Consider the following 23231-nt stretch of genomic DNA (forward strand, 5'->3'; position numbering starts at 1 on the left):
TGGGGCAGGTCAGATGTGGAGGGAAGCTGAGGTATAGAGACTTTGGCAGTTTGCTCCAGTCCCTTCCCCCAGTCAGCACAAGGCAAAGAAAGTCCAGTCAAAGCTGTGGAAAATATTATCAGCGTTCATGGGTGCCTGCTTCAGTTGCTTCTACTGCTGCTCTGCTGGCTTTGGCCTCTGGCTGGCTCCTCTCTGCTGTTTTTTGCCCCAGAGGACATGTGCCTGGGGTGGGAAGGCACCTAATGTCCACTGTGGATATCTCCCCTGTACAGTTCTGGGGATGCCATTCATGAGGGAAGGGGGCCCTGGCTAGGCCCCACTTTACTCCTCCCCCAGTGCAATAGTACCTACTTATGCTATTCTGGAAGCACAAGTCTAATATAGGTATCTGCCATTTCTGATCTTTTGTAAATATTTTGGTGATTATTTCCCGCATAATTTTTTGCTGTTTAGAAACTCAGAATGAACTAACACTGTGGCTGGATCTCAGCAATGCTGCATTCCTGACTTTCACTCTATAGACAAAGGAGGGTCAGTTTGGGGACATTTAAAAAATAGGAGATTTTGGGCATGGGGAGTGGGGGTGTGGTTGTGAGCTCCCCTGCTCAAAACAGGAAGATGCTGTGTTCCCTGCTGAAACCATCTGAGACACAGGCTAGGACTCCTCTTAAGATTGCAGCAGGAATTCAGCATAAGGAGCAGAAAGGCTAGAGCAGGGGTCGGCAACCTTTCAGAAGTGGTGTGTCGAGTCTTCATTTATTCACTCTAATTTAAGGTTTCACGTGCCAGTAATACATTTTAACGTTTTTAGAAGGTCTCTTTCTATAAGTCTATAATATATATAACTAAACTATTGTTGTATGTAAAGTAAATAAGGTTTTAAAAATGTTTAAGAAACTTCATTTAAAATTAAATTAAAATACAGAGCCCCCCGGACCAGTGGACAGGACCCGGGCAGTGTGAGTGCCACTGAAAATCAGCTCATGTGCCACCTTTGGCACGCGTGCCATAGGTTGCCTACCCCTGGGCTAGAGTAGCTAAGGAGAGAAGGCCCACTGGCTCCTTTGGCCAGGCTGTGTTGTGATGGTGCAACATCAAGCACATCCTTATCTCAAAGGCTAGCCGTAGTTGGGAGAGGGGGCTGGAGAAGCATCAGTGACACCCCACTAGACACCCCAGCAGAGGGGAAGGTGGAGTAGACTTGGCCCACCCCAGAATGAGCCAGATGGCTTGGGAGGCTGGGATCAAGCACCCTGAAAGAGCTTTATGGGAGGAGGGAGAGTAGTTGGTCTCACTGCAATAGAAACAGCTACTTGCAGGGGACAGGGACCACAGGAACATATATTTGGACAGTTGTAAGAACATAAGAACGACCATACTGGGTCAGACCAAAGGTCCATCCATCCATCTACCGACAGTGGCCAATGCCAGGTGCCCCAGAGGGAGTGAATCTAACAGGTAATGATCAAGTGATCTCTCACCTCCCATCCATCTCCACCCTCTGACAAACAGAAACTAGGGACACCGTTACTTACCCATCCTGGCTAATAGCCATTAATGGATTTAACCTATATGAATTTATCTAGTTCTCTTTTAAACCCTGTTATAGTCCTAGTCTTCACAATCTCCTCAGGCAAGGAGTTCCACAGGTTGACTGTGCACTGTGTGAAGAAGATCTTCCTTTTATTTGTTTTAAGCCTGCTGCCCATTAATTTCATTTGGTGGCCCCTAGTTCTTATATTATGGGAACAAGTAAATAACTTTTCCTTATTCACTTTCTCCACACCACTCATGATTTTATATACCTCTATCATATCCCCCCTTAGTCTCCTCTTTTCCAGCTGAAAAGCCTCTTTAATCTCTCCTCATATGGGACCCGTTCCAAACCCCTAATCATTTTAGTTGCCCTTTTCTGAACCTTTTCTAATGCCAGTATATCTTTTTTGAGATGAGGAGACCACATCTGTACGCAGTATTCAAGATGTGGGCGTACCATGGATTTATATAAGGGCAATAAGATACAGTATTCTCCGTCTTATTCTCTATCCCTTTTTGAATGATTCCTAACATCCTGTTTGCTTTTTTGACTGCCGCTGCACACTGTGTGGACATCTTCAGAGAACTATCCACAATGACTCCAAGATCTCTTTCCTGATTAGTTGTAGCAAAATTAGCCCCTATCATATTGTATGTATAGTTGGGATTATTTTTTCCAACGTGCATTACTTTACATTTATCCACATTAAATTTCATTTGCCATTTTGTTGCCCAATCACTTAGTTTTGTGAGATCTTTTTGAAGTTCTTCACAGTCTGCTTTGGTCTTAACTATCTTGAGCAGTTTAGTATTATCTGCAAACTTTGCCACCTCATTGTTTACCCCTTTCTCCAGATCATTTATGAATAAGTTGAATAGGATTGGTGCTAGGACTTACCCTTGGGGAACACCACTAGTTACCCCTCTCCATTCTGAAAATTTACCATTTATTCCTACCCTTTGTTCCCTGTCTTTTAACCAGTTCTCAACCCATGAAAGGATCTTCCCTCTTATCCCATGAAAACTTAATTTACATAAGAGCCTTTGGTGAAGGACCTTGTCAAAGGCTTTCTGGAAATCTAAGTACACCATGTCCACTGAATCCCCCTTGTCCACATGTTTGTTGATCCCGTCAGAGAACTCTAATAGATTAGTAAGACATGATTTCCCTTTACAGAATCCATGTTGACTTTTGCCCAAGTTATGTTCTTCAATGTGTCTGACAATTTTATTCTTTACTATTGTTTCAACTAATTTGCCTGGTACTGACGTTAGACTTACCGGTCTGTAATTGCCGGGATCACCTCTAGAGACCTTTTTAAATATTGGCGTTACATTAGTTATCTTCCAGTCTTTGGGTACAGAAGCCAATTTAAAGGACAGGTTACAAACCATAGTTAATAGTTCCTCAAATTTCACATTTGAGTTCTTTCAGAACTCTTGGGTGAATGCCATCTGGTCCTGGTGACTTGTTACTGTTAAGTTTATCAGTTAATTCCAAAACCTCCTCTAGTGACACTTCAATCTGTGACAATTCCTCAGATTTGTCTCCTACAAAGGACGGCTCAGGTTTGGGAATCTCTCTAACATCCTCAGACGTGAAGACTGAAGCAAAGAATTCATTTAGTTTATCCGCAATTCTTTAGTCTCTGTTCCATCACCTTAAAAGCTCTGTGGGAGATGAATCATCTTCTTTGAGAAACGTTTGGTAGATGATACTGATGTAATAAACTGGACATTAGGCAGTAACTATCCCTAAACCTCACTTTTCTATATAGTGGAAAAAGGAGGTGTAGCACGGGTGCGGCTCTCTGCCCCCATCCCAGTAGGGACAAGTTACCCTTACATTTCCGCACTGCTCACAGGTGTAACACGCCTGGCAATCTACCCCGGGCCTCCTGGCCCCAGCGCTGGGTTTCTCCCACCAGTCTCGGCGGTCTTTTGGGAACTCCCTCCGCAGGAGTTTCCCCAGGGCCCGCTGCCCCTCTGCTAGCCGCCCCAACTGTGTTTCCAAAGTCCACTGTACCTCCCTCTGTCTCTGCTGAGTCTCCCTGAGTTCTTGTACAAGTCTCTCCAGCCTCTCAGGCTGTCGGACCGCCCCTTTCCTCAGGGGACCAGACCCGGGAGCCCAGTCTGGAATGGCACAGGAGCCCTCTGCGAAGAATACCTCTGCTTATCGGGGATCCATCACCCCTTTCTTCTCTCTGCTCGGCAATCGTCCCAGTCCTTGCCTTGCCCCTTATATCAGGGGCGGACCGCACTTGCCTGCATTCTCCACCACCGTGTAGCAGGCGACAACTCACCATTCAGGGAATTAACTTTTCCAGCCTTGGAACGCCCTCTGCCGGCCAGTATCCCGCATGCTTCAGACCCCCGTGTCCCTCCCAGACCCCAGTGCCCCTTTATCATGGGTGCTGACCCCTGGCAGTACCCCCACTCTCTGGGTCTCCCCATGCAGGTCTCTCCTCCTCTATCCCAACCTTGCCTCAGTGGCTACTGCCAGTCACCATCTAGCCCCCGCACACTGGGACAGACTGCAGTCTGTAAACCACTCACCATCACCAAGGCGGGGTTTGGACCTGCTGCCTTTGCATACCCTGGGCTGCACCTCTGCAACCCCACTACCCTTCCCGGCCCTTAACAAGGCCTGCAGCCTAAGGGTTTTCCAGCCTGGAGCTACCCAGCTCCTCTGGCCTTTCCCCAGCCCTGCTCCACTCTAGGTACCCTGCTGAGCTCCCAAGCAGCCAGGCCCGTCTCTCCACAGCTACAGAGAGACTCTCTGAGCTCCTGGCCCACAACATTTTATAGGGCCAGCTGTGGCCTGATTGGGGCTTGGCCTCAGCTGTGGCTGCCTCCCCCATCAGCCTAGTATTTGGCTCACAGCCCTAGCCGTCTCCAGGGCTGGCTGTAACCCTTTCAGGGCCAGAGCGGGTGACCACCCCGTAACAGGAAGGCAGACACCATTTACGATTATCAGTAAAGATGGGCTTAGCTGGAGCTGGGTTGCTAAATATTTAACAAGGGACTTCTTATTTACTCTTCTCCTCACCCACTTACACCCCAAGTGCCTTCTCAATGTGAGCCCTTGCCTTAGGGTAACTTTTTGTTCACCATATTTGTCTTGCAGCAGCTACAGTTAGCATCAAACTGTTAGTAGCACTGTATGATTAGAAGAGTTTTGTAGCAAAATGTACTTCCACTTTGCCCCTTATAGTGAGTGGTGCTGGCTGCAACTACCGACATTAATTTATGTATGAAAAATGTTACAAGTCATTAGAGCCACTCTTTACTGTCATCAGCAAAGATGGACTGACAAAGACTACATGGTCTACTGGCAACATTTGAAAAGATTAGCTCTAAGAATCTATCTACCAGTTGTAGCTACTCTAGTGCCAGAAATTGTATATCCACTGAGCACTTCCACAAGCAATTAATTGTTTCCTTTTTGATGAGTTTTTTTTATACTTAATTTCCAAATCTTTATTTTGTAGCACTGGAGATAAGTGGCGTTCCAGAAGGAAAATGATAACTCCCACGTTCCACTTCACAATCTTAGCTGATTTTCTAGAAGTTATGAATGAACAAGCCAATATTTTGGTTGATAATCTTGAAAAGCACGTTGACAAAGAGCCCTTTGATTGCTTTCTAGACATCGCTCTCTGTGCCCTGGATATAATCTGTGGTAAGTCCTGGTGATGATTCAACAGTTGCTATAAAAGTGCTGTAAATGATGAGGAGATTACAGCTGTCCACAATGCTACAGTTTCATTTGTTGAGATAATTGACAAAAAAGCCCTGCTGGTCTTGTACCACTACTTTTGTATTATCAATAATGAACACATCTTTTCTGTTTTAATTATGTTTGTGTCTATCTGAACAATCAAACATTGTGTTATGGGGCGGAACAGGAATATGGAATCTAACCTGAGGGAGAGTTAAAGGAACAGGAATATTAGGACTAGACTCACAAAGAGAGTACACATTCTAAAAAAAGAGAAATGCCATGAGATGAGGATGTAAATGGCTACAATGCTTTCATGCAACACCTGGCCATATGTTCTCAATGTACTTCTGGCTTTCCACCCAGCTAACGTATTCTTAATAAGTTTCTCTTTTCTCTTTCTAGAAACTGCGATGGGCAAGAATGTCGGTGCGCAGAACAATAGGGATTCTGAATATGTCCATGCTATTTATAAGTAAGTGTAGATCTTTCAAGTCTGTCTTATAGTTTTGTTGGTGTAGGATTGAGAATGCCAATGCCAGCTATAGCACCTCAAATCTTTCTAAAGCTAAATCTGGTAGGACAACCAGCCCTGAACAAGAGCAACAATTGACTCACGCACAAGGCCCGCTGTGCAAGTTAGGTCTTTCATTACCCATGTGTGGGGATGGGAGAGTGTATATAGAGGTAGAGTGGCAGGACGATGGTAGAACCTATGCAAGCTGTACATGCACAGAAGAGACCTCTGTAATGGCTCCACAAGGCCAGCTGCTATAACGTGTGAACAGGTTGCAGTTGAAAATCAGCCCTTCCATAGCCAACATTGGCTGGACTAGTCAGCACAGCTCCTTTGAGCCTTCTTTGGGGGGGAAAGGGAAGGAGGGGGTACACTGAATCTATATAGCACATTGATCCCAACTCACTGTTGATTTGAACCTTGTATAAACATTTACACAATGCAAAGTGAGTGTGAAATGGTGTCAGGTTAGAATGGTAATGTTTTTCACTCGTCGTGCATTAGTGTAAAAGACTACAGGAGGTGCAACACAACAGTGAAGTGAAAATAATTTAGAGTCACACCGTAGCAGTGTAAAATGACCTTACAGTGGGTGTAAGTGTAATTTATTCTAATTCCAAGGCCCCTTTTAATTGCCACAGCAGTATAAAGGTCCCTTAGTGACCATAAGAATCAGACCATACAGGTCTACATCAGATTATATTAGAACAAGCATTGCATTGGTAATATAATGATTGGTTTTGTGACTGAACCTATTGCAAATGAAGATTAATATTGTGGACTTCAGTAGAGTTTCCAGATTTACATTAGTGTGACCAAGAGAAAAAGCTGGCCCTAGGTTTTTTTTCATAGTGGCAAACTTCTTGGATTAATACTGATTTTATGGGAAAATAGATTTCACTGGACAGAAGCGGTTCTATAAATAAAAATGTGAAAAGTATTATAGCCGGTACTGAGCATTATAATTAATTAAAAGTGGATTGAGGGCATCCCTAAAGATTAGACAAAATGGTTTGTGTCTGCAACATCAAGTGCATCATCCTGTCCAGGACCAGGAATTTTGACCCTGTTAGGGGTCTTGTGGACATGTTGTGAATATGTTTTTAGAAATAAATATTATAATGCAATTTTTGTTACCCTAGGATGAGTGACCTCATTCATCATAGACAGAAGTCTCCTTGGCTTTGGTCTAACTTGATGTACCCTATGTTCCAAGAAGGAAGGGAACATACTAGAAGCCTCAAGATCCTTCACAGTTTTACTGACAATGTAACCCGTTATTCCTTTTTCTATTGTGTTCCCATCAATGAAGAGAAATAATGTAGTAAATATAGAGATTCCAGATTGTGAATGTGGTGACAAAGAATCAGCCATTGGGAACATCACCTTATCTGTGGTACATATATAATAGGAGAACTGAATTTTTATGATATTCAGTCTCTAAAGAAATCCTCTGAAGAGGAGAGATAATGTGACTTAGAACTTGTTGCTTGAGTGTCGGTTTTAGCCAATGGGTCACCCTCACATGGTAATAGTATAACTTAGTTGTAACTGGTGGTTAAAAAAAAAAATCACATAGAATCATCCTAATTGCTTTAACATGCAATGTTCTGAACATTTTAAAATAATCGGAGCACTTCACCCTAAGGTTTGTAACAGCTAAAATATTTTAAAATGGCATTCTGCTTTGTTCTGGTGCTTTGTCCAGTACTTAAATATTTCAGTTCAGATCTGAATTTTGAGAAAATGATAGAAATTTGGACTGCATGGAAAACTTAAATATAAAAACCTCAATGAGTACACTTCAGCAAGGAAAAAATACATGGAGATGACCTATTTTTTATAAAAGTCCACTATTTTCTCTTAATTTTAAATCCATAGAAGTAACATCTGATTTTAATTCATTTTCTCCAGCTACAATGGTGTGCTTAACATGGGTAACCATTCAAATCCTGTCTTTCTACTACAGACATGGTATTGAAGACTCAGAAATGAAGGACAATCAAAGCAAAGAGCCAGTGTGGACTTAAAAACTCAGATTCTACACGATTCACAACCCTGACCTGTGCAAACTCAGTGTACAATAGGAAAACAAATACTAAGGGGGTGGGTATAGATGTCGCTTAATATCACCAACCAGTGCATAGTATGGAGTCAGCGGTAGAGTCAGTCTTTAAATATCTGGGATAAAAATTATTTTAAAGTACGTGTATTTTAAAGTACTTGTATTTAAAGCAGTGGCCACACACTTAGATTGTGGAATCTAAACTGTGGAAAAAATAATATATTGATTTATTTATATCTAAGGTTATTGCAGAAAAAGCCCGTGAAGTAGAGAATGACACACAACAGAAAGATGACTTTGATGACAACTGCGAACAAAGTGTGCCCAAAAGGAGAAGGGCTTTTCTTGATATGCTTCTCAGTACAACTGATGATGAAGGGAACAAACTGAGCTACATGGATATTCGAGAGGAAGTGGATACTTTCATGTTTGAGGTACTCCAATTAAACGGAATGGTCCCAATCTCTTCCCACAATGAATCTTTTTATACTTCTGATCGCTTTTGTCAGCTGTCTTTGGACCCTTTCCATTACACTTATATCGGTTGTGATACAGGATGACTGGAAATGATCACACTGGGTGTGGTTCCCTGCCGTACTGCTCCAGTTTTTTGCTGCTGTAACTCTGTACTCCCGGAGGCAATGGAATTAATTGTACTGTGGTTGCTCTTACTCTATGGCATAATTAGAGTACATTTGATTAAAATTAAACTACTTGTACTAAAATCTGTTGCTAGTGAACATTCTCTTGTTTTCTTTAGCATATAGTACCTAAATGGCTGAGTTTTATGTTTGTAATATATAATCTTAGCAAAATTAAATTGCTTTGCCCTCTTCTGGTAATTGATGGTAGTACTGTATATTTTATCGTGGGATAGTAAAGATAGTGAGTAACTAAAAAGTCAGGTATATTTACATTTCATTATAAAGCGGTGAAGAAGGGCAAATGCCCTTCCAACAGTTGACTGAGGAAAAATAGTGACTTTAAGATTGCTATATAGTGTTTAAATTATTGTGACTGTCGAGAGAGATTTAGTGGGTCAACAAGTTTATGTCTACAAGGAAGCAATAGCAAACCTCTTCCTCACGGAGACTGAACACAGAGGAAGACCCTTCACCCAGCCAACATAGAAAAGCTAAGTAATAGAAGAGGGCTGGCAAAGGGACTTCTGCTTATTAAATATTATGATTTACTTCAGTTTTTTTCTTATCTTAGTCTCCATCCATCCTATTACATAACTGGTTATGTCTTGTTCAGTCTTGGGTACCAAATTGTTACATGATTCATATAGTCTTAACTTTTCTTCTGTATCTGTACAGTTAGGCTACACCACTATAATGTCCCTAATTCTTTGTATATATTTATCTTCATATGCATGAGGACAATGCAGATCTGAACATCTGAGTAAATCTGTACCTCTAGGGACATGATACAACAGCTGCTGCTATGAACTGGGCCATCTACTTACTTGGATGCCATCCTGAAGCCCAGAAGAAAGTTCACAGAGAATTGGATGAAGTGTTTGGTAAGTTTCTACTCTTTCCTTGGATGTGCGTGTAAGTTTGCATGGTACAGTATATGGTTTACATATTCATTTCTGTGTAGAGGTTTAAAAAGGCAAATAAACCACAGTACTGCCACTGTATGTGCTGTAACTCTTCTGTGGCGATATCAATGTCACTAGGAGTTGGTTGGATGCTAAGGGAGTTGTGACAGATTTCAGTACTTAGATTGTAAACTTTTTTGGGCAAGAACCATCTCTTCAATATTTGTACAGTGCCTAGCACAATGGGGTCCTAGTCCATGACTGGGGCTCTTCAATGCTATCTCAATACTAATAATAGTTTAAGGACATCACAAGAATGAAAATTGAGATAAATGATTCAAACTCATAAGCACAGTGGTGCAGTTGTAGTTTGGTCATCATTTAAGATAGCTGTGAGCCTCTTAAGATAGCTGTGTGTTTAGTCTGATTAGGACAGTTGTCTCTCACACCCCTGTTGTGATTCTGATCAGGGAACTGTGACCGTCCTGTCACAATGGATGACTTGAAGAAGCTCCGATATCTTGAGTGTGTTGTTAAAGAAGCCCTTCGTCTCTTCCCTTCTGTTCCATTCTTTGCCCGCAAGACAAGTGAAGATTGCCATATTAGTAAGTAGTTCTCAGCCTTTTGTCTGTATTCATCATGTTAGGTATGATAAATATCTGCTCCATCAAGGTGGTGCCCGTGTCAAGAATTTGTTTTGAGCTTTGTATCCATTTAGAGAAAGCCACTTACTTCACTGGCATGTTGATCCTGTTTTTGCAGGAGGATTTAAGATACCAAAAGCAACAGAGGTAATTGTGGTTCCTTATGTGCTGCACAGAGAACCGGAGATTTTTCCAGACCCAGAAGAATTTAGACCTGAGCGATTCTTCCCTGAGAATTCTAAGGGAAGGCACCCATATGCATATGTGCCCTTCTCTGCTGGACCCAGAAACTGTATTGGTAGGTGGTAAAGTGTAATAGGTCTCATACGTGTTTATTTTCTTACCACTTAGGTGAAGATGACTTTGCTGTAGTACCCATAACAGAGTCTATGAATTTGAATGGAGATTTCAGGTCCCAAAGAAGTCTGGACGCTTTGCAGACATAAAGATTCCTGCCTAGATAGATGGCAGTCTGAATAGATAATGTACAGAGAAGGGGTTGAAGGAAGGGTGAGATACAGCATAAGACAACTTTTTTAAATCCACACCTCTTTAGAGTTAAATCTTTGGCTAAGGGCTTGTCTGCTCTTGAAACACTACAGCAACATAGCTGCAGCATTCTGTGTATACACTGTGTATGCTGACGGGACGGATTCTCCCCTCAGCGTAGGTAATCCATGTCCCCGAGAGGGGGTAGCGAGGGCGACGGAAGAATTCTTCCGTCGACCTAGCACTGTCTACCCTGGGGTTAGGTTGGTATAGCTGCGTCTCTCAGGGAAGTGGATTTTTCACGCCCCTGAGAGACATAGCTATACTGATGTAAATTTCTAGTGTAGACTCAGGCAAATTGTCTGGTCCGTGACCCTTGTCAATTTGCTTAGTTCTTTTTTTTATTTCTATTTTTTCGCCCCTCCTCTTTTCTCGTAAACCATTGATCATCTGCCTAATTCCTCCCCCCTCTATCACAGCAGCACACTCTACTTTTAGGATAAATAAATAGACATAATTCTGTCCTTCCTCCTGTGCGTGCACATCCATTCAACCCTGAATTTGGCCCATATTGGTTTATAATCTGTGACACCAGATGCACGGTTATCCCCATGCTGCATTTTGTGGGAAACCTTTGCTGTGTAATTACGAGTACTAAACTACTACTGTTTCTGTTCCAATTTAACCTGAAGGCCAGCGCTTTGCACAGATGGAAGAGAAAGCTGTTCTAGCCATCATCCTACGACGCTTTTGGGTGGAAACTAGTCAAGAGCGAGAAGGGCTTGGCCTCGTGGGAGAACTAATACTTCGCCCAAATAAGGGCATCTGGATCCAACTGAAAAGAAGAGAGTGTGTGTCAGAAGAAGAAAGCTCTCAAGGATTTTAGATCTTAAAATGTGCTATAATAATCTCAGCTAGCAGTTGATTCTCATTGAGATTTATGTAAATCTCTGCATTTTAAATGATTGTAACCATTTATAAAGGAACTCAGTATCAAATTACTAGAAGGGGGTTTTCTTGTTCAATTTCTGTTTCTGGCACTTTGTTCACACAGCAATCCTCACCACATGAGCTTCTTTCCTTAGGATACAATAAAAATGGAGGTAGTGTTGAGCGTAACCTCCCTCCCTTAATAGAGCAGGTACTGGAGAACAAGGTAGGGATTCTGTAACTGCCTGGCCTGTGCACAAAATGAGAAGTTTGGTTGCCAGCACGAATAATTCTAACAAGTTAGCACCCAGGGCCAAAATCTGTTGATATACCCAGGTCCTGTGGAAAAACAAGTATGTTGATCATGTAATTAAAGCCTGTATCATACTTAGAGCTGCATGAATAATGGATTTGTAAGTTTGCTGGCAATTAAAAAAAAAATAACAAAAAACATTTTGACAGGTTACAAAGTAGCAGCCGTGTTAGTTTGTATCCGCAAAAAGAACAGGAGTACTTGTGGCACCTTAGAGACTAACAAATTTATTTCAGCATAAGCTTTCGTGGGCTACAGCTCACTTCTTCAGCTTACGCTGAAATAAATTTGTTAGTCTCTAAGGTGCCACAAGTACTCCTGTTCTTTTTAAAAAACATTTTGTTTTGGACTGAACCATTAATGAAATTATTCAGCTTATTGAACAGTCAACAAATTTTAAGTTGGGTCAAAACACAATGTTTTGAGCTGAAATTTTTCATTCTAGTTTTGGGCATTTTTATAAAAACAAAGGCTGGATTCACGAGAGGGGGTGAGGGAAAGAGCTTCCTAGAAACCTTTAGACGAGGGGTTTGGGTACTTTTGTAGGATGTGGGAGACTCGGATTCATTTCTCTCCCTCCCTGATCATAGAATCATAGAATATCAGGGTTGGAAGTCATCTAGTCCAACCCCCTGCTCAAAGCAGGACCAATCCCAACTAAATCATCCCAGCCAGGGCTTTGTCAAGCCTGACCTTAAAAGCCTCTAAGGAAGGAGAATCCACCACCTCCCTAGGTAACCCATTCCAATGCTTCACCACCCTCCTAGTGAAAATGTTTTTCCTAATATCCAACCTAAACCTCCCCCACTGCAACTTGAGACCATTACTCCTTGTTCTGTTATCAGGTACCACTGAGAACAGTCTAGATCCATCCTCTTTGGAACCCCCTTTCAGGTAGTTGAAAGCAGCTATCAAATCTCCCCCCTCATTCTTCTCTTCTGCAGACTAAACAATCCCAGTTCCCTCAGCCTCTCCTCATAAGTCATGTGCTCCAGCCCCCTAATCATTTTTGTTGCCCTCCGCTGGACTCTTTCCAATTTTTCCACATCCTTCTTGTAGTGTGGGGCCCAAAACTGGACACAGTACTCCAGATGAGGCCTCACCAATGTCGAATAGAGGGGAATGATCACGTCCCTCGATCTGCTGGCAGTGCACCTACTTATACAGCCCCAAATGCCGTTAGCCTTCTTGGTAAAAAGGGCACACTGTTGACTCATATCCAGCTTCTTGTCCACTGTAACCCCTAGGTCCTTTTCTGCAGAACTGCTGCCTAGCCATTTGGTCCCTAGTCTGTAGCAGTGCATGGGATTCTTCCGCCCCAAGTGGAGGACTCTGCACTTGTCCTTGTTGAACCTCTCAGATTTCTCTTGGCCCAATCCTCTAATTTGTCTAGGTCCCTCTGTATCCTATCCCTACCCTCCAGCGTATCTACCACTCCTCCCAATTTAGTGTCATCTGCAAACTTGCTGAGGGTGCAGTCCACACCATCCTCTAGATCATTAATGAAGATATTGAACAAAACCGGCCCCAGGACCGACCCTTAGGGCACTCCGCTTGATACCGGCTGCCAACTAGACATGGAGCCACTACCGGTTGAGCCCGACAATCTAGCCAGCTTTCTATCCACCTTATAGTCCATTCATCCAGCCTATACCTCTTTAACTTGCTGACAAGAATACTGTGGGAGACCGTATCAAAAGCTTTGATAAAGTCAAGAAATAACACATCCACTGCTTTCCCCTCATCCACAGAGCCAATTATTGATATAGATGATGTATTTGAACTTCACAGATACTCTCCACATTCAGGAAAGTGCCTTGCTTCTGAGCTGTGATGCAGGGTTTGGGCTGTGGAGTCATTGTCTGGCTTTTCTCTAGCCCATGATTATCCATTGTCATCATGAATGACTAGGAATTGCAACCTCTGTCTTGACACAGCTGAGCAGCTGGACATCTAAACCCCAGCAGGAGCCTCAGTCTAGGAGGTCTCCCTCCTATCTTATCTGATCTGGTAGGCATGCTTAGTAGCTGTCTTCCAGATTGTACCACACACAAAACACAGCTGTCTTTTTGGTAAATCTGTGTGAGTGGCAAAGGCTTGCCAGCTATTTCCCTCCCAGCTACTCTGTAATGAGAGTCAGCTGCTTCTAAGGCAGTTTCTTTCCTCCTGGTTGGGGCGACCCATCCATATAGGCGAACTAGTCGGTCGCCTAGGGTGTCAAGTTAAATGGGGCGCCAAATTCGAGGGAAAAAATCAAATTTAAAAAAAAAAGAAAAAGATGAAAAAAAATACAAATATAATAACGAAGATGTCATTATTTCAATTCCTGTGCGCAAACGGAGGAATATGAATTATAATTCATTTCTCTACATTTCTGAGAATTTATTAATATGTCAAATCTTTTATTTACTGCAAAAATAAATAATATTTTAGCGATTTTTTTTTTTAATTTGCAATGTAGGTTCAAGATGACCCACTCTGTAATTTTGATAAGCAGTAACTCAGCCACAATGAAACACATCTGCCAGCAGCAAGAGCTGCAATGCTAGTGACATCTAATTCGAATATACGTCAAGGTCGCATAGCCAGAAATTCATGTAGAGGGGAGATATTGCAAGTTGATACATTTTAACACACATCGCAGGTAGATGGTTAAGAATCGAGCGAATACTGTGGAAAATTGTGTTTCTTGGTGCCAAAGAATAAAGAATAACGTCTTTCAGCATTATAAATCCAAAATGTGAGTAACTTTAAGTGTTATTAAACCTTAGTGTTATTATCGGGCTGTATAATTATGAACTTTTCTTTGTTATAACTGGTTCACATGTGTAAGCAGAGTCAGGATGAGCTCTACCCTGACATCTGGTGGTGAAATATGGCGAGTGTGGAAAAGAACTCCAGGGGCTGATCTTGTTTGCATAGGCACACCCACTCGCCTGGCATGAAACAACAGCAACTGAAAGTGGTTACTTTGGCTGGTGTGGGATCCCCAGTTTCTCTATTACTGGGGCAGGAAGAATAAAGTTTTGTTACCCTGATTCTGTGAATCAAGGCCAGTGGAACTGTTGTATGACAGAAGGACTGAGTGAGTCCTTCACCATTACCTAAGTAGCACTTGCTTGACAAGGGGCATGGGTTACAAAATCCAGTGAATTGAGAGAGGATGGGGACAGGTATTTGTACCTGATGGTATGGGCCCCCTCTGAGGGTTTGAAACACCAATTGCACCACCTCCTCTCTCCACTGTTGAATGTCAGAGCTAACTTTGATTTCATTAGGAGTCTAGTTACAGGCTGCTGAGCTGAATTCACTTTGGGCCAATGGTGCACTAGCACTGGGGCTCCCCTACTATACTATGAGCTGAAATCGCTAAGAGCTGAAATCACAAAAGAGCTAAAGTTATTAAGAGCTGAGATCACTGAGTGCTGTGTTAACTAGTGGGGGAGCCTGAAGCTATATTGCTCAGCAGCTGGCGGAGCAATTTGTGGGGACGACTGGAGGAGCAGTGAGCGGCGTGGAGCCTTGTGGGGCTGGTTGGAGTGGCCCAAGGAACGGCGAGTGGAGCTGTTTGCGGGGACGGCTGGAACGGCTCACAGGTCGGTGAGCGGAGCGGAGCAGCTTGTAGAGCGGAGCAGTTCGTGGGATGGCAGGAAAGTGGACTGGCTCGTGGTGAAGGCTGCGGCGGAACCCCCACGGAGAAACAGACGGCTGGCCAGCCTCGGATCATGTAAGGTGCCCCTTAACACCCTGCATGCCCCCCCCCTTTTGCTCTGGGGCTGCACTGACCAGGGACAGAGACTTTGGGGGTTGTTGGACTTTTGGGACTTTGGGTGGTTGCTGGACCCAAGAGACTTTGGGGGTGTTGGACTTTGGGGACTCTGGGTGATTTTTTGGGTTGCTGGATTCAAGAGCCAAAGGGAAAGGACACAGCCCAATTTGCTGGGGTGGGTTTTGCTCATGGTTTGTGTTCTGAATCCTGTTTGTGGTGTTTTTCCAATTTTATGCTGATGTCGTTTACCTCATGTTATTAAACATTTTCTGCTACACTCAGACTCCGTGCTTGCGAGAGGGGAAGTATTGCCTCTTAGAGGTACCCAGGGGGGTGGTATGTAATTGTCCCAGGTCACTGGGTGGGGGCTCGAGCCGGTTTTGCATTGTGTTATTGAAACGGAACCCCTAGATACAGAACCCGGCCCTTGTTGCTGCCAACTTAGATGGGCAGAAGGGTTACACATGTAATAAATAAGGTCCATAAAAGAAAAGTAACAGCGTTAACGCTTAATAGACTACGAAAGTGATGACGTCACACTCCAAGCGCGTAACCATGAGGAAGGGGATTACTTTCCAAACAACTAGTGTCGGGTTATAACTTTGAAAAAGGTCATTTTGTTTCCCTGTAAACGCTGTAACTAACTGTTTTAAATAGGTAAGTGAGTGTATGTTACTAATCATTGAACCTTTAAGCAGTGAAAAGACGTGTTGGGATGCCTGCAATGTGGTTTAAATAGCCAACCGTGTGGTGGGTGTGTCAGCCATCCTTAACGCTATAATGCTTGCAGTCGGGAGCACAGTTTTTGGTACATCACTTACTGAAAATGTTTCAAAGGACTGGAAAAGCATATCTTCAATTCTCTCTTCACATGAAAGAAGTACAGAACATTGGAATGTTTTCAAAATTGGAAAGAACTTGAATTACGATTGAAAAAAGGAAAATCTATTGATGAAGATAATTTATGTGTGATCAAGGAAAAAGAAGAATATTGGCAACAAATATTAGAGCATCTGATTGCTTTGGTGAGAGTTCTTGGTGGGCAAAATTTAGCATTCTGCAGCCACGGTAGAAATGAAAAATTATACACTCCAGGTAATGGAAACTTTTTAAAATTTGTTTAATACCTAGCTTTGTTTGATCCAGTCATGAAGGAGCATCTACGTAAAATAACTGATCATGAAACACAGGTTCATGATTTAGGAAAAAATATGCAGAATGAACTGATTGAACCTAGCAAATCCCATTAAAAAGAAAATTGTAGAAGCTGCCCATTCTGCAAAATACTTTTCAATAATACTGGACTGTACACCAGATGTGAGTCATGTTGAACAAATGACGATGATCATTTGTTTTGTGGATATGGAAAAGTCTGCAGGTGAAGATAATGTTGAAGTGCTCATAAAGGAACATTTTTGTGAAGGAGACCGCCCAAGGAGACGACTGGAGCATTTATGACTGAAACTATTCTACAAGAGCTTGAAACAATGTCATTATCTGTTGAAAACTTACGTGGCCCAGGTTATGATAATGGGAGTAATAGGAAGGGTAAAGACAATGGTGTGCAAAGCAGAATGATGGAAATCAATCCTAGGGCCTTTTTTGTTCCTTGCAGTGCGCATTCTCTGAATTTGGTTGTCAATGATGCTGCTAGATGCTGCTTGGAGGCAAGCAGTTTCTCTGACCTGGTGCAACGTGTTTATGTGTTTTTCTCAGGCTCAACACACCGTTGGGAGATTCTGACTCGCCAGGTGAATTCTCCAACTGTGAAACCACTTAGTCAGACAAGATGGGAGAGTCGCATTGATGCTTTGAAGCCTCTTTGCTATGAACTTCGAAACATTTATGATGGCCTAATTGAAATTTCTGATGATACTACCTTTATTGGATCGTCTGGCAATACGGCACATTCAGATGCAGAAGCTCTCGCAAATGGCCTTTCCAAGTTCAAATTTGTGACTTCACTCATTTTGTGGTATAATATCCTTTTCGAGATTAACCTCACTAGTAAGCAGCTTCAGGAAAAGAACTTGAACATACATTCTGCTATTCAAAAACTGCAGCAAACTAAAAACATTCTGGAGGAATTCAGAAGTGATGAAGGGTTCAAAAGAACACTGGTAGAATCTCTCGAGCTTGCTAAAGAAATAGACTTTCCGACAGAATTTGAACCAGAGCCAGTTCGCACTCGGCAAAAGAAATAGCAGTTTTCGTATGAAGGATGAGACAGAGCCATTCAGAACCCAAAACAAAGGTTCACAGTGAATTTCTACTTTGCGGTCCTTGATACTGCTATTCACTCAGTTGATGAAAGATTTCAACAGATTCAGCAGCTAGAGTCAGTATTTGGCTTTCTATATGATATCCACAGCTTGCAAAAGAAAACAGCAAAACAGATAAGAGAATTTTGTATAAAAATGGAGTTGGCATTGACTCATGAAAATTCAAAAGACATTGATGCTACAGCTTTGTGTAGTGAGCTTCAGGCTTTTTCAAGATGACTTAAGAAACATTTCACTCCTGAAGAAGTACTAAAGTTTGTTTTTGAAAATAAACTCTCAGACAGTTTTCCAAACATTTTTATAGCTCTACGCATTTTTTTAACTTTGCTAGTTTCTGTAGCTAGTGGGGAATGTAGCTTCTCAAAGTTAAAATTGATAAAAACATATCTGCGTTCAACAATGGTGCAAGAGAGACTTGTTGGACTTGCCATAATGTCAATAGAGCATGAAATAGCTGGAAAACTGGTTCTAAAAGAACTAGTGACTGAATTTTCAAAACTTAAAGCAAGAAAAGTCATGTTTTAAGAGCACAGAGTGTTTTTTATTCGGAGTATTTTGTAAATACAGGTTAAAGTTCATTGAAGAGTTTTCTTATTTCTTTTTATATTGGATGTGGTGGTAATGGCAGTTAAAGCAGGATAGCGTAATGGATGATTTTGGATTTGTAATAAAAATTATAATTAACATTTTTAATGCATTTTTATTTGAAATCAGACTGAAATATCTAGCTGTTGTGTACAAATCTATTCTGAAAATTTCATGTCTCTATTTTATCTGATCTCAGAAACATTGGTTGGACAGATGGACGGACGGACAAACCGAATAATTAAGCCTCTGTTTAAAAAAAAAAAATGCTTAAAAAACATTAAAAGGAAAAAGGGGGCAAAATGTTTCTCAGTTTATCAAAAACCTCAGCCTAGATCTGCCCTTGGGGGTGGGGGCGCCGATTGCATGTTTCGCCTAGGGCGCCAGTTGCTGGCAGCTAGTCTAGGGCCGCCCCTGCTCCTGGTTGCCACCGTTTCCTGGAACCAGCTCTCCTTTTTAAGCTTGCTTCCTCCAGCTGGAGCAGGCTCTGCAGGTCTGGCTCTTTGGTAGGGACTGAGCCCAGAGGCACTGGTTAGCCTTCTCCTGATTGGGGTGGGTGGTGTGCTCCAGCACAAAGCTGAATATGGTAAGCCCCTTAAACCTCACATGGTAAGGCTCATTTTCCAGCCCCTGAATCACTTTTATTGTCATCTTCTGAGCTCTCACCAGTATTTCCATGTTATTCTTGAAGTGTGGACACCAGAACTTGATGCCATAGTCTAGTAGTGATCTTACCAGTGCTGTGTATGGAGGCAAGAGCACTTCCCTATTTCTGTTTGCTATTCCCATTTTTATACACCCAAGGAATGCATTAGCCCTTTTTGCCTCAACATTGCACCGAGAGCTCATCTGGAGGCAATTTTCTACCATGACCAATAAGTCCTTCTCTGAGTCACTGCTTTCAAAGACAGTCTCTTCCATCCTGTAGGTATAGCCTGCGTTCCTTGTTCCCAGATGTATTATCTTGCATTTGGCTATATTAAAACACATTTTGTTGGATTGTGATCATTTAAATAGATGATTCAGATTGTTCTGTAACGGTAACCTAGCCTCCTTGTTATTTACGACCCCACCAATGTTTGTGTCACCTGTAAACTTTACCAGCAAAGATTTTATATCATCATCTACATCACTGATAAAAATACTGAATAGTATTGGACCAAGAACCCATCACTGGGTTGTCATAGGTGATAGGATGGAGAGACATGAATTGGGTTGCATCTCTACAAGTGCAAATGAAGCAGTTTTCCCAGTGAAAAGGATCCCTTCTCATATCCAGTTTTTGGGTCCTGGGTGACTCAGGTTAAGACATGGATGAAGCAGGTTAGACTGTCACAGTGGGAGAAAAGGAGTAATCGTGACATGTAAATTAGGGTGGATGCTGTCTTCAGATTATCAGGGCTATCTGGAATATTTACTTAATTATAGATTATACACGTCATGAATGTGTAATTGCTAGGAGTAGGCTTACACATATGGGGTGGCTGGATGAGTGTGTATCTGATTCATGACAAATATTAGCACAAGGGACCACATATATATTAGTATTATGTTCTATTCTGTTCCATTCTATATAGGTTCTCATGTCACCCTGATCACTGTAGTATCCGAGCACCTTCCAGTACTGCATTAAGCATCGTGACTATGACTTGTCACATGTTGTTCACAATATCAGAAGTGGGTGATTGCATCTGGAGATTTGGAAACAATACATAATTATTGGAGCATCACAGCACATAGGCTGTGCGCATACCCATATATTAGTACTAGAGCCTAGCACTTAGCCAACACTTTACAAACGTTAACAAATGACTCAGTTAAACCTTCTTCCACCCATTTGAGGTACGCAAGTAAATATCCCCATTGTACAGATGGAGAAACAGAGAGGTCAAGAGAGTCGCCCAATGGCACAGGGTGATTGGATTAGTATTCCGGGAGTTCCTGACTTCAACTCTTTCCCTCATTCCTCCAAACTACAATTGGTTAAACTGTTTGTTACCAGTACTTAACAAAAATTCATTATGAATTAGCCCCACTTTTTGGCTAGGGAATCATTTGTGAACCCATCCTGATTCTCTTTGAATGTATTCATTATTCTTACACATTTGGTGAATAGTTCGGAAGACTAAATTTTAGAATTGGAGTTGTTTGCCCCCCTCTTCACTTTGACTATTCCATGTTTGCTATTTGTTCCTGGTGCTATGTTAAATTATATGGTATTTATGTTAGGGTGATGGTTAGGATGACAGGTGTTTTTAAACAGGAGAATCAAACTTCTGGAATTAAATTTTAGAATAAAAATGTGTGTAACTTGAGATACACAAACATTTTCTCAGATACCAGCAGTTGTCAAAATATTCACATATAATGAATAACATCATCCCACACATCACAGTAACAATGTTCACTTGGCATTTGTATTCATGAAAATATACCCAAATACATTTTTTTTTACTATTTGACCAGCTCTTCTCTAAACTACGCTGCGTCTCAGGGACTCATGCATCCCACATAACTCTGGACAATGGTTTCAACAAGGACAAAGAGAGTTGTATCTAAAGGAGGAGGAAGCTATAGATATGGGCACATTATATTCTATAGGTCATTCCTTCTGTTGACTTCAGTAGGCTTTGGATCAAGCCCAGTGAGCACACTGTAGCATTTTATCCCAAATACATTCCATTGGCTGCTGTGTACTATTCTGTATAATGAGCAGCTGGCAATAACCATTGTTTTATAAATCAATTACATAGAATCGGAGGTGTACAAGCTGCTTTAAAAACATGTAAGAAGACATGATTCCATCTCCCAGTAACTTACAGAGCTAAGGGCTAGATTGTCACTAGCTCTAAGTGCCTGTGCATAAGTGGAAGGGAGTGTAAGACATCATCTTGTTCTCTTGCATGGGATACTTATTCCACTAGTTGCAGCCCAAGAGGGAAGCAGGAGGAGGTGGGAAAAGGTCAGGGACTTGGCTCTGCACCCTCAATACACTGGCCAGAGTGTTTGTTAATGAACACTGCACCAGTTGAGGCCTGTCATAGTTTTCTACTTCCCTGGAGCAGAGAATAGCTCAGAGGTACAGTCTGCTTCCCTAGCTGTTCCTTTCCTGGAGCAGCACAACTATACGTGACACCCTTTTTCAGAGCAGATTCTGAAGTTATAATCCAGCCTTAAATTATACAGATAAATAAGGGCCATGAACAAAAGTGGGGACAGACAGAATGAAGAGAAGATCACCATTGTAAGGCTAAGTCAGCAGGATGATGTGATTGCTGTCTATAAATATATTAGGGATAAATACTAGTGAGGGTAAAGAGCTATTTAAGAAAAGGACATGTTGGCACAAGAATAAATGGGTATAATCTGACCAAGAACAAATTCAGGCTGGGAATTAGAAGAATGTTTTTAACTATCAGAGGGGTGAGGCTCTGAAACAGCCTCCCAGTACTAATTGTGGGGGCAAACAGTTAGTTTTAAGGGAGAACTGGACAAATTTAAGAGTCCAATTGTCTGACAGGGTTGCTTGTGATGTTAGGGTGTAGGGCTCAGGCTCACTTCCAGTTTTTGTCATTATATGCCTAAAAGCTCATGCTTCAGGATTTTTGCTGGTCACCTAGTTGGGATTTCCCCCTAACTCTCCAACATATCCTTTGGGTTTTTTTTAATGTCCTTCCTCTGGCCAGAGCTGAAGATGGGACACCAGACAGGGAGGGCCAGGTCTGTGAGGTGGCACCAAGCATTCTCTCTCTGAGGTGCTTGGCTGGCTGGTTCACACTCAAGGTCTAACTGATCCACAGCTGTGGGGTTGGGAAGGAATTTTTCCCAATGTCAAATTGGCAGTGACCTTTGGGGTGTTTCACCTTCCTCTGCAGCATGTGGGTGTGGATCACTGGCCAGGATAATCTGGGTAGATCTCACTTAATCATTTCCCTATCTCTGCAGGAGTACAGAGCACTAGTGTACTTGGTCCCTGCTTTCTCTGCCTGTGATGCATTGTAGTCTAGTCTCCTGTGGGCTATAATACTTTGGTCTAATTTCCCTTGTTGGGTTTAGTGTGTGGGTGCCATGTGGTGTTGGTAGCCTGTAATATGCAAGAGGTCAGACTAGATGATCTGGGCTTAAACGCTATCTTGGCCAAGATTTTCCAAAGCAATTTATGATTTTGGTGGCCTCCGTTTTTGAGGCATGATTTTCAGAGTGCTCAGCAGTCTATGACAGTCAAGCCCCATTTAAAGTGTCTCCAGGTGAGCACCAAAAAGTTGAGGCAATCATGACTTTGTTTCAGTGGGACCTATGGAATGAAACTTGCTCCCCTTGGCATGGGTCTCAGCCCATCCCAACTCGCTTTATATATTCTTTTTGCATTTAGACCCATGATTTTTTTAAAAATTACTATTCTGGTCTCCTTACCTTTGTGTGTATGCATTTACATTTGGCTTGCACTAACAATTTCCTCCTATGGAGAACTATAAGAAGTATGCTTTGATGAGGATCCCAATAAGCATCTTGTATCTTCTGGGCTCAGCTGTGCAGTGAAACCAAGCCACTAACCTAAGCACCCTAGTCTCTTCTCTGCCTGTTGGTAGTACATCAAAGTGTATTGTTGAAAGGAACCCCACCAAAATGAATCTGGTAAGGGTAAGTGTAAATTACCCATGTAGTCTTTCAGGCCAGTGTCACCATGCACATTGTTTATTTACAGAAGTGGAATGCAGAGAAGAGCTTGGATCAGATTTTCAGATGTACTGAACTCCAGGAGCAAGTGGCTGCTGCCAAAAGGTCAAGAGTGTGTGTCAACAAATTTTAAGGGATTGTGAATGGCCTTGACATT

General features: G+C 42.2%; 2 protein-coding genes across 2 annotated transcripts in view; both read left to right on the plus strand.

Moving 5' to 3' along the window:
• LOC113406017 (cytochrome P450 4V2-like) overlaps window positions 1–11511 on the plus strand; it is a 28516-nt gene extending 17005 nt beyond the window's left edge. The window contains exons 2-9 of the mRNA XM_029910617.1: window positions 5028–5218; window positions 5663–5732; window positions 6917–7043; window positions 8082–8273; window positions 9262–9364; window positions 9856–9990; window positions 10148–10327; window positions 11211–11511. Of these exons, the coding sequence (XP_029766477.1) occupies window positions 5028–5218; window positions 5663–5732; window positions 6917–7043; window positions 8082–8273; window positions 9262–9364; window positions 9856–9990; window positions 10148–10327; window positions 11211–11404 (1192 nt within the window). The 3' untranslated portion in view covers window positions 11405–11511. The remainder of the gene's footprint in view (window positions 1–5027; window positions 5219–5662; window positions 5733–6916; window positions 7044–8081; window positions 8274–9261; window positions 9365–9855; window positions 9991–10147; window positions 10328–11210) is intronic.
• Window positions 11512–21596: 10085 nt separating this feature from the next.
• LOC112110666 (cytochrome P450 4V2) overlaps window positions 21597–23231 on the plus strand; it is a 95283-nt gene continuing 93648 nt past the window's right edge. The window contains exon 1 of the mRNA XM_026648001.1: window positions 21597–21641. Coding sequence (XP_026503786.1) covers window positions 21597–21641 — 45 coding nt within the window. The remainder of the gene's footprint in view (window positions 21642–23231) is intronic.

This window comes from Terrapene carolina, unplaced genomic scaffold (assembly GCF_002925995.2).
Source record: "Terrapene carolina triunguis isolate 2854851 unplaced genomic scaffold, T_m_triunguis-2.0 Scaffold66, whole genome shotgun sequence".
Lineage (NCBI taxonomy): Eukaryota > Metazoa > Chordata > Testudines > Emydidae > Terrapene > Terrapene triunguis.